Consider the following 19,317-nt stretch of genomic DNA (forward strand, 5'->3'; position numbering starts at 1 on the left):
CCAAGAAAAATTGATGACTACCGTGAGAAACCGGTTAGTTTTTTTTAGCTAGGATTTAGTAGGCAGTAATTGCTCGGACACTTTGCACTATCCACATTAATTCCACATTAATTATGTTAAACAGTCATTTCGATATGCCTTATGTAATTGACGACAAAATAATGGGATAACTATTATAAAAATAACGCGTAAATACAACAATTAATGTGCCCTAATGTCTTTGTCGTCAAGAATAAGATAAAGGTATGCGTGTGCATTCATGTGCACAGAAGAAATGCGTCAGAAACGGTGACAAATGATCTTACGTAAGTTGTTGTCAGACGACAAAAGCATTTGAGCTAACATGATATGATACCTCATAGAAACGAGCCCAGTATATTGATAACGACAGTATATAAATGGTGACACCAATCATCGGTCGAGCAGTGAATTTCAGTTGACAAGCGAGTTCACGACAAACGAAGAATTCAAAATGCGCTCTTTGCTCAGCACGGTTTTGTGCTTTTCCATGGCCATCTGCGTATTAGCAACTAACTTCGAACGTGGCAAACGCCAGCCAGGCGACTACCTCTCCATCAATAAGATCATCGTTAAGGTAAATAGTCGTTTGCATACCATGATTGAGGAACGAAGATTTCTCACCGTCTCACCGATTTTCCCGAATTACTCTGTGATCTTTACATCGTAGAAGCAAACTGGTCATTTGATTTTAAACGAATGCGAAAGAAATGTACTTCTCGTGTTAATTCATGCGTGTCATGCGTGACGAAATCGAGATTTGTCTTTAACGCTCATGTATCGTGAGTCATAGCAAGCGTTCAGTAACTTTTATGAGAAAAAATTATATTAATATTTATTTATCTATTTATTTATTTATTTGCACTATCCATTTATTTAGTTGGAATCGTTCCTTTAGTATAATACGTTAATGATCAACATAAAAATAGATATGTAAGAATAATGTTGCATTGTTGTAAAATTCATTCTAGATTCCAATCATTTGGAAGCCCATGGAAACCATAATCGACGTGAAGTGCCCGTCCAACGAAATCATCACCTATGTTAGGATTAGCAGTATAGATGGCATTATAAGTGGCATTATAGATGGCATTCACTTCGTACAACTTTCAGGTGATGTCGGCACGACATCCATATTAGTGAAGGCAAGAAGACGATGGCACAAGAAATTCGCGTTAACAGTACAAGGTTACTGCATAAGTCTAAGCACAACAACAACATCGGGACCGACAACAACAACAGAGGTACCTACAACAACAACAGAGGTACTTACAACAACAACAGCGGTACCGATAACAACAACAGAGATACCTACAACAACAACAGTGGTACCGACAACAACAACAGAGGTACCTACAACAACAACAGTGGTACCGACAACAACAACAGAGGTACCTACAACAACAACAGTGGTACCTACAACAACAACAGAGATACCGACAACAACAACAGAGGTACCTACAACAACAACAGTGGTACCGACAACAACAACAGAGGTACTTACAACAACAACAGTGGTACCTATAACAACAACAGAGGTACCTACAACAACAATAGAAGTACCAACAACAACAACAACGGTACCAACAACAACAACAGTGGTACCGACAACAACAACTTCGGTGCCGATAACAACACATCTGTAACGACAACAACAATGAGCTGATAATAACAACGGAAGAAACGACGCAGGAGTGGACAACGACACAGCAAACTACGACATGGCAAAGTACGACGTCAATTATACCCGATGAAAATGAGCAGTAAAAAAAGAATAAGCGATACATTTAATGGCAACGACACCACTCTCGATAACAATAACGAAATCTGGCCTGACAATGACAATAACGGAATAGAAGAAGAAATGCTTCTTTACAGAAGTTATTAATTAAGACTTAACACTGGTGTACACACGTTTTAATTTTCATTTAAGTGTTCTGAGTGTGTAACGATTGCTATGTACACGTGACTAAATAAAGAAAAAATAAATAAGACGCATCATACGAAATGACGTGTTACTTGATTATACAATTATTATGGTGGGGATGCGAGCAGAAAAATTGCCAAGAAAAACAGGTCGCTGCCGCGAGAAACTGACTACTTTTTACTAGCTTGGATTTAGTAGACAGTAATTGCTCGGAGACTTTGCACAAACATCCGCGAAGTGTGTGTCCAATTTCGACGGACTTAGCATATTTATATAATAACCAAAAATAGGAGAGCCAAATATTTTTTATCGGCAATAGATCAAGTTTAAAGGGTAAAGCAGCTCCTCAAAGTTTCATCCGCTTAATGCTATCTCGATAATTATTGCAGATAGAAAAAAACTTTTTAAACAAAAATTATATGGCATAAAAATCTGTACAATTTTTATTTAAAAAGTCTTTTCCTATCTGCGATAATTACACAGGCCGACATTTTTAAAACCCTGAGACAAGACTATACTTTCCCGAAGGTTTTCGGTCCGCTGAATCCGAATCCGGCAGCGGAATTGCTCCATCACATCAGGTTTTCGAGATATTCTAATCTGAAAGTGCAAAAAACACAGTTTTTCGCTATATTCGGGGTTATATTACAACGTGAATTAATTTTTCTCTACAAAACTCGTTACAGTATCTGAAAGTACTACTCTTCGCCTTCAAAATGCATTTTGAATTTTTCATATATCTTATTTCTTCTCGGAGATATCGTCCGTTGAAATTTTTTAGTTTGGCGTTTTCGTTACTACCTTACAAAAAAGAAAAAGAAGTTAATCCGGCAGGTGAAAGTTGTGTAATTATATGTTTTTTGGGACGCTGAATCCGAATTCGTTGTCGGTTCAACCCCATGACCATCAGGTCATGGTTTGTCCCTAACCTCAAAAAAGGTTTTCGAATTCACCTTTTTTTGATCAATTATTAGGGACAAACCATGACCTGATGGTCATGGGGTTGAACCGACAACGAATTCGGATTCAGCGTCCTAAAAAACATATAATTACACAACTTTCACGTGCCTGATTAACTTCTTTTTCTTTTTTGTAAGGTAGTAACGAAAACGCCAAACTAAAAAATTTCAACGGACGATATCTCCGAGAAGAAATAAGATATATGAAAAATTCAAAATGCATTTTGAAGGCGAAGAGTAGTACTTTCAGATACTGTAACGAGTTTTGTAGAGAAAAATTAATTCACGTTGTAATATAACCCCGAATATAGCGAAAAACTGTGTTTTTTGCACTTTCAGATTAGAATATCTCGAAAACCTGATGTTATGGAACAATTCCGCTGCCGAATTCGGATTCAGCGGACCGAAAACCTTCGGGAAAGTATAGTCTGGTCTCAAGGTCTGGAGTTTTTTAAAATTTTGTCGGTCTGTGTTATTGAAATAGCATAAAGGGGATGAAACTTTGTGGGACAGATTCACCTTTTAAACTTGGGCCATTGCCAATAAAAAAATATGGATCCCTTATTTTTGGCTACTTTACAAATATGTCACGTTTCATCGAAATCGGACACGCACACTTCGCGGATGTTCCTTGTAAGATGCACATTAATTATGTTAAACGATAATTTCAGTATGCCTTATATAATGGATGATAAAATAGTGGGACTAAGAAAAATGACGTTTCTCGTGCGTAAATACAATAATTAATGTGCCATATTGTTATTATCGTCAAGGATAAGATAAAGGTGTGCGTATGCAAGGGAGAAGCACGTCAGAGACGGAGGCAAATGATCTTACGTAAATTGTCGTCACAGCGGCAGAAACATTTGAACTAACATGATACAATACTTCATATATGAGTCCGAAACATTGATATCGATAGTATATAAATGCTGATGGCGACCATCGGTCGAGCAGTAAGGTTTTCGTTGACAAGTGAATTCACGACAAACCAAGAATTCAAGATGCGCTCTTGGCTCACTGCGGTTTTGTACCTTTCCATGGCCGTCTGCATACTAGGAAACGTCTTCGAGCGCGGCGAACGCCTCAAGGACGACCACTGCATCATCGACCAGACCATCCTGGAGGTAAATGCTCGTTTCTACAACATGACTATGGAACGCAGATTTTTCACGTCACCAAGTTTCCCGAATTGCTCTATGAATTTTACTTCGCAGAAGCGAACTGTCCTTTCTACTTTGAACGAATGCAAAAAGAAGAAATATATTTCTCGTTAATTCATGCGTGTTAAGGTAAATATGCACATAAGGTCATTACCTCTTTAAAAGTCCTTGACTTTGACATATATTGTTAACAACATGTTTCTGAGTGTTATGTTGCAGCCATCACTCGTTGTTTATTAAAAAATTATTAACAAAAGAAGTTGAATGGAATGTATGTAATTTTCAAACAACGTGCACACATTGTTATTGTATAAGTTATAAAAGAAGGAACTACAATAACATAAAATAAATTAATATAATGAAATATGTCAAATAAACAAATGGTGCATAATACATATTAATCCGAAGCAGTATAAATAGTATTAACTATTATCTAATATAACATTTTGGACCCATACTATAATATTTTTACATATAACAAGTGCAAATTATTATTCTCTTATTTTCTCGTATATTTTTCACTTTACTAAACTGATGATTCTAAAATGACACATTAAAAATGAAGATTTTCGAGAGAATAACATTGGCGCCTACACAAAGATATATTTTAAATAATTTAAAATATTATTTAAATCTAGTTTTAGATGTATTACAAAATATATAATAATATATTTCTATAAATATATTATTTAAAATGCAAACCTTACGTAAAGGCTTTTGCTAATCTTTTGAAAATTTTCATTTTTAGTATATGGTAGACTCATCGATTTAGTAAAACGAAAGATTTAAATACTAGTTTAAATTTATATTATAAGCTTATATTATAATGCTTATACAATGTTCGTATAAGTTGAAATAATATATTGATATTAGTTTGATAGTTTTTATAAAATGCGATAGAAATTATTTCTACTCTGTTTGGCACATTCTATGTATGCGAGAACGTTATTCCATTTCAAACATCCTCTATACAGTCATATATATAGTCGTATATACAGAAGCTTAAATGTTTATTTTGATGTATTTATCTCACTTCTTGGTGCATTCAATCACAGTTCAGTTTAATTATCTATAAACTAAGAACTGGTCAACATGTTACTACATCAATTTATTTATTTAACTTATAATTTTGACCAGTTACTGAATTATCTCTGCGGAAAAAAGTTATTCGCAAAAAAATTAAATGTCCACGATGTGAAAACATATTACAATTCTATGTTTACAATACACAATATATATTTAAATGTACGCACATTTATAACGAAATAATCGGTGGTCGTAAACATAAAAAAAATTTATTACTTCGCAATAAGTGCCTTTTATGGTACCTGGTTATCAGGATTACAAAAAATCTACTGCTTTATTGGTTACTTTTTAATGTTTCCTCCGGCAAGACAAACATTTTTACAAAATGGGTTAAACATGAGTACTCATAGCGTTGTAGATTGGACTAATTTCTATAGAGAGATAAGTGCAATTTATTTATAAATAATTCTGAAGTGAGAATGTTCTTTGATTTCCTTATATAAAAGAAATAATAACCTTATGTTTTTTTATATATATCATTTTCTTTGATTATTATCTCAGTAAGTGCATAAAGATCATATTGGGTGACATAGAAAAATTATTGAAATTGATGAAGCGAAAATCGGTAAAAAAAAATATACTAACCCGCAAAAAAAAACGGGGCACTAAATTTTAGCACAGGTTTCTACCATCTTTCAATAGCGGTAACTTAACTAAAAATCATCGTATTGAGGTGAAATAAAGCTCAAATTAAAGCTTGGACATTTCTTGTTAGCAACCAAAAACCTAAAAGTGAATTATAATAAATGTTTTACAAAGTGACAGATGTTGAAGATAGACTTTGATTAGTGAGAAAAAAATTTGTTTTTTAACTGTTGCGTTGGTCAGGGAAATCGGTTTCCTGTACAAAAATGTATGAAGTTAAAAGCTCATTCATTTCCTAACAAATCCATATTTTAATAATTTTTCTACGACCCTTTTTGATAAACTTATGCCGTTTTGAAAAAATTGTTACAAAATGAACAACCTTTTCTTATAAAGTCTGCGGTTCAAAATAAAAATTATCGTGGAAAACTTTTTCAAAAAAGAAATTAACATGTAACTCGATCAAAATGTTCTACGTGGTGGTAGATGATCGGATTTAAATCTCGTGTGAGTGCGTGCTTGTACATATGCATGCGTGTGTGTATATCTTATTCTTAACGTTACCTAGGATCAACTGTAATACACAGTGATTGTTATCGAGGATATAATAATATTGATAAAAATAATTATTTGCATTATACTGTGTGAACTTCGTTGATCCAAATATAAACAGTCATATACAAAACATTCAAAGAATTTGGTGTGATATGTGAGCTACTGTTTTATGTTATGGTACATCTATCGAGCATTACATATATATATTACTTAACCAAGTTTTTGTTTAAACGTCGTTTTCCACGCAATGAATGTGTAATGTATTTTTTACTATTATGTCACAAATATATCCTATTGAAAATATTGTAACAGATAATAAATAGTTAATACCATTTATATTGCATCGGATTAATACGTATTATATACCATTTGTTTATTAATTTTGACATATTTCATTATATTAATTTATTTTATGTTATTATAGTTCCTTCTTTTATAACTTATATAATAACAATATGTGCACGTTGTTCGAAAATTACATACATTCTATTCAACTTCTTTTGTTAATAACTTTTTAACAAACAATGAGCGACGGCTGCAATTTTTTGCATAACACTCAGAAACGTGTCCTTAGCAACATATAGCAAGGTCATCGACTTTTGAGGAGGTTGACCTTATGTACATATTTACCCAAATATGTTAATGTTCCAGTACAATACGTTAATGATCAATATAAGAATGTATATACAATATAAAAATAATATCCCATATTTATTGCAGCTTCCAAACTCTTGGGAGCCCATCCCAAGAGCCTCAATCGACATAACGTGCCCGGACGTTAACGACGTTGTCAGTTACATTAAGATTAGCAGCATAAAAGACAAAGAGGTTGACTTTCAACTGTTTGGTAATGTCGGCATGAATTCCTTAGCGGTGATTGCAACAGCAAAAAAAAATGAGGAATTATTGTTAAGAGTAACAAGTTACTGCATAGAGTCAAGCATGTTTCCCTTAGAAAAAACGATGTGGGAATAGACAACGACATGACGAGCTATGACATCGAAGTACGAAGACAACTACACCCGGTGAAAATGAGCAATAAAGAAAGAATAGGTTATAATGGCAACGACAGTACTACCGATAACGAAATCTGGGCTGACAATGATAATGATAGAGTAGAAAGAGAAGCACTTCTTTAGAAAAATTATTAATTTGGACTTAAGTCTGCCGTATGCATGTTTTAATTTAAGTTTGGAATGTGTAACGATTGCTATGTATTAGGTTGAATAAGTTTCCGCCGTTTTTTGTTCAAATTTATGTAATTTAGTAAAATAGAAGAATAAACAATACATCATTCAAAATATTTTCCGTTAGCTATAACATTTTGCCACTTTTCAGGCAACAAATGAATTCCGCGATAAAAAAATGTTCCTTTTTTGAGCTGAACTACCCATCGAGCTAATTTTTTATATTCTCACAAGAAGTGAAATGCTGCTCCGAAAGACCATGTTGCATCGATCGAAACAGATGATAGTCCAATGGCGTAAGGTCCGGTAAATACGACGGGTGAGGTAACACATCCCATCCGAGCAGTTTTAATGTTTCCTTAACCGGTCTCGCTACATGCGGTCGAGCATTGTCATGTTGAAAAATGACTTTGTCATGCCTTTTTCAATGATCGACTCAAATTGACTATTTGTTCTCGATAGCGATCAGCAGTGATGGTTTCATTCAGTTTCAGCAGCTCGTAGTATATTACACCCTTTTGATCCCACTAAATACTCAGCATGACATTTCTCCCATGAATATCCAGTTTTGCCGTTGATTTTGATGGTTGACCAGGCTTTATCCATGATTTTCTTTTTTTTGGATTATCGTAATGAATTCATTTTTCATCGCGAATAACGATTCGATGCAAAAATGACTTTCTTTTCTGTCTTTGAAGCAATAATTCGTACATGGTTAAACGTTTTTCAACGTCTCTGTCTTTCAAAACATGTGGCACCCAGTAGTCTTGTTTATAAATAAATCCTATTGCTTTTGAGCACTCGCTTATAGTCGATTCATATAACATTTAATGATTGTGACAATTCCTTAAGCGTTTGATGTGGATTTTTGTTCAGTAATGTTTCCAACTCCTCTTCGTCTTCAAACTTTTTTGGTACACCAGAGCGTTCTTTGTCTTTCACGTCGTAGTCGCCACCTTTAAACCGTTGAAACCATTATCTTCGGTTCAACCAACTTCTTTCGGTTAGAGCATTGTCACCATAATGTTCCACGAGCGAACGGTAATTTTCAGCTGCACCTTTCTTTAAAATGAAATAATGGAGTAAGACCTCTCGCAAATGCTGTTTTTTCGGTACAAAATTCGACATTTTCAATGCAGTAGAAAAATTCGTTGTTTACAACTGCAATCAAATGGCAATACTGAATACTAAACTATGATTGTAGTACTTCTATATGGATGTATTATCATCTTAAACTACATGCACATAGTACTGCTAATATCATCTATCAGTAAAGGGCGGAAATTTATTCAAGTACCTAATATATATATGTGACTAAATATATAGAAAAAAATAAATAAGACGCATCATACGGGGCGACGTATTACTCGATTGTATAATTATCGCGGTGGGAATACGAGCAGAAAAATTGTCAAGAAAAACTGGTCGCTACCGAGAACAACTGGCAGTTTTTTACTAGCTAGGATTTAGTAGACAGTAATTGCTCGGAGATTTTGTACTAACAAGAAACATCCGCGAAGTGTATGTCTTCGATTTCGACGCAACTTGGCATTGTAGAGTAGCCAAAAATAAGAAACCCATATTTTTTTTTCTCGGCAATGGATCAAGTTTAACACGTGAGTGAAACTGCTCCTCAAACTTTCATCCCCTTTATGCTATCTAGATAATTATTATAAATAGGAAAAAACTTTTTAAACAAAAATTGTACGGCATAAAAATCTGTACAATTTTTGTTTAAAAAATTTTTTACCTATCTGCAATATTTATCGAGATAGCATAAAGGGGATGAAACTTTGCGTATGTTCTTTGTAGGATCCACATTTTAATTATCTTAAATGGTCTTTTCGACAAGTCTTATGTAATGAATGATAAAATAATGGAACTAATAGAAATATTGCGTCTCGTGCGTAAATATAATAATTAATGCGCCTCATTGTCGTCAAGGATAAGATAAAGATGTGCGTATGGAAGGTAAAAGCGCATCAGAGAAGGAAACAAATGATCTTATGTAAGTTGTCATCTCAGCGTTAGGCGATAGAAATATTTGAACTAATATGATATGATACCTTGTTGAAACAAGGCCAAAATATTGATAACGACAGTATACAAATAAATATTGACGGCGATCATCGATCGAGCAATGAAGTTTCCGCTGACAAATGAGTCCACGACAAACCAAGAATCCAAGGTGCGCTCTTTATTCGTCGCGATTTTATGCCTTTTCATAGCCGTCTGCATATTAAACGAACGACTGCAAACGAATTATGCAAACGACTTCGAACGCGGCGAACGCCAGCCGGGTGACCACCTAGTTAACAACAGCACCATCTCTAATGTAAATGCTCATTTATATATCATGACCGAAGAACGCAAACTTCTCATGTCACCGATTTTTCCGAATCGAATTACTTTGTGATCTTTACTTCGTAGAAGCAAACTGTCCATTCGATTTTGAACGAATGCGAAAGAAATGTATTTCTCGTGTTAATTCATGCGTGTCACGCGTGATGAAATTAAGATTCGTCTTTGCCCCGTGTGATTCATAGCGAGCGTTTGATAATTTTTATAAGAAAACACGGTCGTATTAATATTTATTAATCTATTTCTTCATTTGCACTATCTGTTTATTTCGAATCATTTTTTTTTAGTATAATATGTTAATATCAACATAATAATATCTATATATATAAATAATGTTGCATATTTATTGCAGCCTAAGATTCCTTGGAAGGAGATGAAAGCCACAATCTATGTGACATGCCCGCCTAACGAAATCATCACCTACGTTAAAATTAGCAGTCTGAATAGCAAAAAGATTATCTTTCTGCCGTCCTCAGATGGTGTCGGCATGTCAGCCTTAACGGTGCTAGTAATAGGAAAAATGAATGAGGGATTATAGTTAAGAGTAGAAGGTTACTACATAGATCTCCAAAAATAATTACCTGAAAGGCAACAATGCAACGGAAGAAACAATGCAGAAGTAGACGACGATACGGCGAGCTACGACATGGCAAAGTATGACATCAACTATACCCGGTAAAAATGAGCAATAAAGAAAGAATAAACGACACATTCAATGGCCACGGCAGCGCTGCTAATAATGACAACGAAATCTGGCTTGACAATAACAATGACGGAGTAGAGGGAGAAGTGCTTCTGTAGAGAAATTATTAATTTGGACTTAAGGCTGCCGTACAAACGTTTTAGTTTAATCCTTTAACGCCTACTGGTAACTATAGTTACCAGAAACGCATTTAAGAATCCATAACTTAGTTAAAAAGGGAGATATTTTCGTTTTCTTTGCACCGCTGTAAAGATGAATTCTTCTTCTAAAAAATGGTATATAGATTGTATGTAGATTCGGTTTAGTCTGTTTTTAGCTTAGTTTTAATGATAACATGTTTTGTCAAATTCCAAGTAGACATAGTTAGCATTGTTATTGACATCTAGAACACTATAAATGAATAGATTGAGTAACTGTTATAATTTTATACATTTGGAAGATGCATTCTCAGATGCATAATGTGAAATTAAAAGAATACAGAAATTCAAAATGGCGTATCCAATATGGTAGACACGAAAATCAAGAAATCAATCTATTTATTTTCGTGAAACCTGGTGACCTACAGTTTTTTATGCGGCGAAAAATGGAGGAACGATTGAATGGTGATATCTATAAGATATTTTTCTGAAATAGTAAGCTTGACACTCTGAATGATAAACTTCACTCACAAATATAGTAAAATTTCAGCTCAAAAATGTCAAGCTGACTATCAGAGTTATGTCGTATTACCCTTCATTTTTCTCTGTATAGGTTGCTCATTTCGTATATGCTTTTAGGATCCAAGTCATATTTACCAATAAACAAAAAACGAACGATAAAAATACCAAACTAACGGAACCAACAAACGAAAAGCGGAAACTTCATGTACTCATTTATTCAGAAGTAAACGATTGATGCTGATTTTTCGTGTAATTATTTCACGGTTTTTCCATCTGGATAACCATCTTTGAGTATGTTCATGTTTATCATTTTTACCGTTATATTTACAAAAAAAATACAAATTTATTCGTTCAGAAATAGACTATTACTTTACATTTTCCGTTCAAAAGTCGTCAAAAGTCCGTATAAAATTCTGATGTTTTTTAGGTTATCACTACTTATAGTCTCAGTTCAAAAAAACTCAAATTTTATTCTTAAAACACTTATGAAAAAGTCGGGCGTTAAAGGGTTAAATACTGAGTGTGTAACGGTTACTATGTATACGTGACTAAATATATAGAAAAAAGAAATAAATAAGATGCATCATACGAAATGACATGCTCAATTGTACAATTACTCAATTGTACAATTATCATAGTGGGAATGCAAATAGAAAAATTGCCAAAAAAACTGGTCGTTACCGAGAACAACTAGCCAGGTTTTATTAACTCAGATTTAGTAGACAGTAATTGCTCGGAGACTGGCCAGAGAAATCCAATTGGTATTTCTTGGCAGAAAGATAATGGCCAGAAAATGGGCAAGTGAAACTGGTGAGTATATGTTAAGAAAAACAAGGAAAGAAACTAGTCGGGAGCTGGCAAATAGCCAGAATTTCTGGCCGGTTGTTGATTAAGCACTCATCACCTTAATCATCAGACACAAACGTCAAGCTAAAAGTTCGTTTGGCGTGTCGAGGTGGGGAAATTTGGACGACATAACGCGATGTCGCAAACCATATCAACGTTCTTTGGCGCATTTGAGAAGAACGGCTCGGTATCATCTCACGAATCTGCTTGCGCAGACAGAAACTCGTTGTTTCTGTGTTGCCTCCTTTGCTCGAAAGTCGTGCCACTCCTACCCCCCACTCCACCCCTCCCCCTGTCCTTCCATGCTCGTCCGCAAATGCGAGGACCACGCAACAATGCTCGACGCGGGACTAAGGGAATGAAATTACCATCGCGCGACTTATGTATTTCAGGAATCATCGACTTCGTGACATGAAATATAATTTACCGAGCTTGAGAATTCTAAGCACAGACCTTCCGTGAGGTAACGCATTTCCACGCGATGCTCCCTCGGCGACGGTTTAGGGGTGCATCGCACGTAAGCCACTGCTGTTACTTGATTCGCTTCATCTTCCACGGCCGGCTTAGAAAGGGATAGGGACTTTTCTCTTACCTTCTTCCACCCCTTCCCTCCTTCTCTCTCTCTCTCTCTCTCTCTCTCTCTCTCTCTGTCCCCCTTTTACCCCTTCCCATCTTCTCCACTCTCTCTCCTCCCCCTCTCTCTCTCTTCCTCGCACTTTCTCTCTCTCTCTCTCTCTCTCTCTCTCTCTTCTTATTCGTCTTCCTCCTTCCTTCCTTTTTTTTCCCTTTTATCCGAGCCGCGCGGTTCGGAAGCCTGGAACTACGCTCGTGAAAATTGTACTCCAATTTAGTAAGATCCGATTTGTATGGATGGTTGCGCTCGGGATATCAGACTGGATATCGAGTGCAGAGCGCCGCGGAATTTTGATGGCGTCGATTGCGATAGGTATGTGTATGCGCGTGCATGTGTGTGTGTGTGTGTGCGGCAGCATCCGCCGCGTCGGTGCATGTTTGACGCGTTTTTCAAAGATTAATACATCGCTATTGCCCCGGGTAGCATTGCCCCTTTGAGCACGTGAGTTGCACCTTGCACGCACAGTCCCTGAGAGTCTTCCATGCGGAGACTTCTCGTGCCTTCTCGTATCTCGCAGCAGATCGGAGTCCTTGCGATATACGTGAGACGAGGCACGTTCGCTTTTAAACGTCTTCTAGGTAGAAGTCGCTCACGCACTCGCCTTGGTGGACGACGTAACGAGCGAATATTTTACAGAGTTCTGCGTCGTGTTAAATAAATCGCTCTCACCTGGCGGGCATGCTTATGAAAACACTTTCGAGTCATCACGTTTCACGAAAAGCTCTGAAGCGATTTACGTGCCTAATACACGGAGAGAAGAGATTGGTCGAGAGAGTTTATGCGACAACGAACGGACCAAACATGTTTTTGATTGGACGGAACAAAATTACTGATTTGTGCAAGCGAATTTGGTTCGTGAGAATCAGAGACTTCGTCTTCTTCGACAAAAACGCCTTCGGTACGTTCAGCGTCGCGTTAATTTAACTAATCCCTTTTTCTCTATACGCATCATTCAGGATCAATATTATCATACTACTGACAATTATTGTCATTGTCGGCAATGGTTTTTACGAATTTTTTTAAGCTTTTACGATATGGTGGGACGATTCACCATTTTTCTTTTAGTTTCTGAAATTTTTTAAAACTTTTTAACAAAAATATAGGGTTTTCAGAGTTCTTAAAACACTTGCAAGTGCATCAAAAATATGTATAATCATTTAATTATTAATTGCAAAAGTATTATAAATAAACAAATATTCAGCAGATTTTCAAAAAATAAAGTTTCTACGAATCTTTCATAAAAATTATTACACAAGTTTCTTTTCCGTGTACATTACATAGTATTTTAGTAGGATTGTCAGCCATCTTTTATTTTACTATTAACATTTTCTTTCGTCAAAAATGTAAAACATGCCACTTTTTTTCCAAAAAATCTAAAGCATTGTATATTCCCAAAATAAATCTATGTTTTTATGTTTCTAGCCGCCATATAGAGTCCACTATCTTAAATTTTTAAAATGAAAAGTTTTATCCATAGATTTTGATTTTTTCAGCGACTCTAAAAAACTCTAGATGAGATATCGTCAGACATTTTTAATGCAATGCACATTTTTAATATGTACTTGAAAGTACTAAACCTTGATAAAGTTCGACAGGTCGGTGTGACGCTTCTTTAGAAAAATGTAAAACGCTCGTAAAATATCTCAACAGTTGTAAGAAAAAGAGAAACATTATATTCTCCAGGCTTATCATTTACCAAAATGAAGGGACATGCCTGTCGTTTGCATATATTAATAAATAATGAGCCCGTCACAAACCGACTGCGAATAATACGCGATGAAATACAGATCATTGATAAAGTAAGCAGCTTAAATGGCGACAAGAAGAGCCCGCGCTCACAAAGTGTATTCAGGCGGCGCGCCGTGGCAATAAACTTAATTAGCGAGTGGCTGTAAATCGCGGCGCGTAATGGCGTCTGTGTAATGACCAATCAACCGCGCACAGGAATTCCAGCTGGCGAGCCGTGTGTCATAACATAACGAGTGAGAGTGCGTATCTGAGACGGCTCGGAGTTTACCGACCAAGCCTCCGGACTGCGTACATTACTCCAAATACACACCTGATAATCGTCCTAAACTTAGACCATATCGAAACAGGTGTGCGCACGTACGCACACACGCGTGCGCACGCGTGCGCACGCCTGACGTCTCAGCGTCGCACGTACGCACGCGTGCACGCACGCACGTACGCACGCACGCACGTGCGGCGTTGGTACGCGCCTGTAGATAAGGCCGCGAATCTCCAGGCTCAATGCTGCACTAATTACAGCAGCCCATGGCGGAATAAGATTACGCGATTAATTCGGTCTTGGAGCTTCTCGATGCGATGCATCGAATGTTTTCGATCATTCGCCGATAAAGCGCTACTTTTCTCGATAAATTGCATCTCCCTCCTTCCCTTCCTCTCTCTCTCTCTCTCTCACTCTCTCTCTCTCTCTCTCTCTCTCTCTCTCTCTCTCTCTCTCTCTCTCTCTCTCTTTTTCTCTCTATTTCCGAGGAATGAAAAATGACAGACAATGGTTAAGTCCCGAGATTGTTGGAATTATCGATTTATCGGCCGAGGAATTAAGTCTCACGATTTCAGATATTAGATATTGATATTAGATTTGTGTTAACGAGAATAATACGAGAAATCGTGTACTTTGCATATCAGTTTCTCGGAAACTGGACTAGGTCAGCGATTTCGTAATATTGTTTTAGTAATGTTTCTACAAATCTCTCTCTCTCTCTCTCTCTCTCTCTCTCTCTCTCTCTCTGATCGTTTTCTTGTTTTTCATTGCAAGCATAAGAATAGTTTAACCGTTGCAGTTAAAAATGTGATATCGGAAATCATTTTCATACCTGTGCGAGATACACATGTGAAAAAGATAAATGTTTCAATCGGGGACAATGTTCCAATTTGTGATTTTTTTTTGTGTGATTTGTGTGTGATTTGTGTGTAATTCTCAATGAATTAACCAATACAGGTTCATATTTACCATATATAAACATATACTTTTACTCTATATTTTATATATTATCGATTCTAACAAGCATCGAATAAAATTAAGGGCCATAAAATATGCTGGAACGTCATAATTAGCAGCATATTGTTGACGGTGACAGTTAAAACAGTCACTCGCCGACGTTTTATTAGTTAATATCAGAATCAATTTACTAGATCTGCACAGTATTTTTAAACTTCTTCAAAACTAAACTGTCACGCTCTTAATTGCTGCTTCAATCATTTTTAGGAGAAAAAATAAATAATTCAAAATCTTCCTTATTAAGAACATATCACACAATTTAAACCTCAAATGTTAAAGTTTTTTAACAAAATAAATTTTTTGTTTATTTAGTTTAACACATATTATTAATTTGTTAAGCGTTAAAAGTATTTTATTAATTTATTTTCGCGATGAAGCCACTAACTGGATTAATTGTGCTTCAATAATACCGCATATCTCTACTGGATGTACATTATTAAATAATTGATTTAAAATTTATCAAATCACTTATCGTAAGTTGCGGTCACTTTCTCTACTTTTATTTTACTTTCAACACGATTTTCGTGCATAATTTTGGAAGTGGAGCAGTACATATACCATTGCGAGAGGTGCTTGGCGATAAGATTCTTGAAAAGATTTTCAAGAGAACCAGTTCATGGATTAATTTAATCTAGCGATTCTTATATGCACATACCTCGTTACGATATTAGTTCTTTCGTTGATTTCATCACGTTGACGCTACGCTCATTACTTGCGTCGCGTCGCCGTCGCAAGCGACTTTATACGTTGGGCATCAGTATTCCCGAAGCGCACCATTTCTACCGATGCCGCGCGGCGCAAATACGTTACATCTACAAATGATGCACTCAAGATGTACCGCGCGTCAAACAGAAGGCATCGCAAGCGGCTGGATTCATCTTTTTCACGCCCGACGCGGCTGTAATTCTTCTATGCGCGGCAGAAGCGTGTTCTTATCTGATTCGACGATATCTAGCCTGGATACAGTGTCTCTCTTTCTCTCTCCTTCTTCCTTCTCTCTCTCTCTCTCTCTCTCTCTCTCTCTCTCTCTCTCTCTCTCTCTCTCTCTCTCTCCCTCTCTCTCTCTCTCTCCCTCTCTCTCTCTCTCTCTCTCTCTCTCTCTCGCCCTGGATAAGCTACACGGACAAGAACTACCACCTCGTTTCTGCTCAATGTCGCCTTTTCCACGTCTTTGCTTTATTCTCAGATAATGATGTCGTATCTCGACGTTTCATCACGTAGGAACAAGAGAGAACGAATTAATTGAATGGGCGTCATTAACTCGCTTTCTTTATATATGTACACAACGCAAACCTCGGTGAGGATAAAATAAGAATTTATAATCGCAGCCGAGAAGTGTCGTTGAGAAGCAGAAAAAGGAGGCAAAAGATGAAAAAGAAAGAGAAAGGAGGGAGAAGAGAGAGAGAGAGAGAGAGAGAGAGAGAGAGAGAGAGAGAGAGAGACAGAGAGAGAGAGAGAGTTACACGAGGGAGGGATAATTACCTGCGGCCTACAAAATAATTTGTTTTCGCGAACATATTTATCTCAGTGGCGTATTCGAAGTGACTTGGCGGAAGGGTAGGAGAAGAACAAACTCGCGAAAGTGTTTGCATCGATTACGGGCAAGCTGCGAGTTCTCTCCGCGAGCGAACTGAACTTCAAACGAGCAGATGGACGACCAGACGGACGGACGAACGGACGTATAGCCGAGACGCGCGTAACCGTTTATATTAAATTCGTAAATTCCGCCTCGCCCCCTTCCGCGAGAGAGAATCCCTGAAAACTTCAGAGACGACATCTTTTTAATCTTGCCTCCGTCGACAAGCACAGTCGGATTATTACGTTTTCAATTAAATCGCGACCGAGCGTCATTTGCATACCGCCTAATGCGGCCGATGTAATATAGTCCTGCGCGCAACGTGTGTGCAGCGCGCTTTTGCTCAACGCGCATGAGCTCCTTCCTCACTTATTTCACGCGTAAATACGCGCAGCAAACACGTAAGAGGCACAGAACCAGCCGCTTAAAAATATAAACATAATGTGTGATATATAAGTCTATACACATATATAAATATGCAATAGATATACAGGGTGCTAAATTTCAAACATAACAGGTAAAAAATCTCGAAAACTATGGAAGATATTAAAAAATGCTAAAACACGTGTTCTATGATTTCGAAAGAGAAAGAGAATGACATTATCAGTTTTTTATCTGGAGGGCATTTTCAAGGTCAGTTAAAGGTCAACTTAATTTTTTTAAATAGAAAGCCCAATTTTTTATCATATCTTCTTTTTCTACCAATTAGTTTTAACAATTTTTGTCTGAAACATTCTTTTATTTGCCTAATATTTCTTGGAATATTTAAAAAAAACTTGGTAACTTTTTCAACATTTAACTTATCTCGCTAACTATTCGTCGAGAAAAAAATAATATTAGACTTTTTTACTTTATTTACTATCAAGAATATATTACTATAATAGTGTCCTAACTTTTGTTAACTTATCGACCTTCGGAAATTTCATTAAATTATTAAATTTAAGTTAAGTTGTTTAATTTAATTTAATTAAAGTTAAATTGTTAAAATTAAGTCTTTCCTTTTCCTAAATACCCTGTACATGTTATTGCATGTATCGAATGAAGTAGGCGGCTACATATAGCGTTACGAATATATAGAGGTGTTTTCAGCTATTTTTCAAAAAATATGCCGGAGAATAGCGTTATTATATACGGTTGGAATTTTATATATGATATGGGCATAAAATATCCTTCATTTGGTACGAATAAAATTTTTAGATTGCATAAAAATTGATAAATGATAGAGGTATGTTTCAAATTTCAAAATTTTTTTTTTAACTGAAAGTACCGTTATAAAGTATTCTTCAAACCATTAAATTTTTATCCTTTTGTGTGTATGTGTGTGTGATGATACATGTTCCGAAAGAAAAATATTGATTTTTTGCAAAGGGGTGTTTCATTCCTTAAAAGGTTGATTGGGCACGCATGAAAAAATATGTATCCTTTATTTTAACCCTTTCACTACGGCAATTCGGCAATTCTCACTATAGCGCCGCCACTTAACAGGGACCCGTGCCAAAAGTGTACAAATTGCGCACTATACATTGGACAATCTTTTACGTTCGGGTCTTACACCTGAACGTCGCCTTGACGTATTTTCGAAAGAAAAAGGACTTTTCTTTAAAACAAGATATTAATAATTTTTATATAAACAATAATTGTTTTAATTAAAACATAATTATTGTAGTTCGCGAATGCCGCCGCCTATAGCCGGCGCTCGTCTCTGCGAGTCTCATCATGGATGCCGGCTATAGCCGGCGTTAGGAGCGAAAGGGTTAATCTAGATTATTACATATTTCAAGCTTGTCAAAATCGGAAGGAGATACTTACATGTGTTTCTTTCTATATTACACTGCTCAAAAGAATTATGGCATAGATAATTTATTGCCGAAAATTGGCCAACTTTGACTGGCGATTATTTCGCGAAAAATTATTGTAGACTAATGATTTTTTTTTAAATGAAGCTTGAAGTCTCTACTTTAAGAATTTATCTCCATTTTTTACATGCGATGCACCCTTACCCCTATAACTCCTGACATCTGACATGTTTGATA

At 36.2% G+C, this 19,317-nt stretch overlaps 3 protein-coding genes across 3 annotated transcripts; all 3 read left to right on the forward strand.

The window, feature by feature from the left end:
• The first annotated feature begins 392 nt into the window (after nt 1-392).
• On the forward strand, nt 393-2,026 carry LOC105185178 (glycosyltransferase-like protein gnt13). Its single transcript, XM_025307601.1, has 2 exons — nt 393-595; nt 990-2,026. Exon 2 carries the CDS (start codon nt 1,175-1,177, stop codon nt 1,682-1,684), a length of 510 nt encoding a protein of 169 aa, XP_025163386.1. The 5' UTR covers nt 393-595; nt 990-1,174; the 3' UTR covers nt 1,685-2,026.
• Nucleotides 2,027-3,824: 1,798 nt separating this feature from the next.
• Nucleotides 3,825-7,421, forward strand: LOC105185263 (uncharacterized). The gene is made up of 2 exons (XM_011144648.2): nt 3,825-4,031; nt 7,014-7,421. Exons 1-2 carry the CDS (start codon nt 3,834-3,836, stop codon nt 7,266-7,268), a joined length of 453 nt encoding a protein of 150 aa, XP_011142950.2. The 5' UTR covers nt 3,825-3,833; the 3' UTR covers nt 7,269-7,421.
• Nucleotides 7,422-9,223: 1,802 nt separating this feature from the next.
• Nucleotides 9,224-10,776, forward strand: LOC105185332 (uncharacterized). Its single transcript, XM_011144767.3, has 2 exons — nt 9,224-9,815; nt 10,194-10,776. Exons 1-2 carry the CDS (start codon nt 9,621-9,623, stop codon nt 10,377-10,379), a joined length of 381 nt encoding a protein of 126 aa, XP_011143069.1. The 5' UTR covers nt 9,224-9,620; the 3' UTR covers nt 10,380-10,776.
• The last annotated feature ends 8,541 nt before the right edge of the window (nt 10,777-19,317 follow it).

The sequence above is a fragment of the Harpegnathos saltator genome, unplaced genomic scaffold (assembly GCF_003227715.2).
Source record: "Harpegnathos saltator strain DR-91 unplaced genomic scaffold, Hsal_v8.6 scaffold91, whole genome shotgun sequence".
Taxonomy (NCBI): Eukaryota; Metazoa; Arthropoda; class Insecta; order Hymenoptera; family Formicidae; genus Harpegnathos; species Harpegnathos saltator.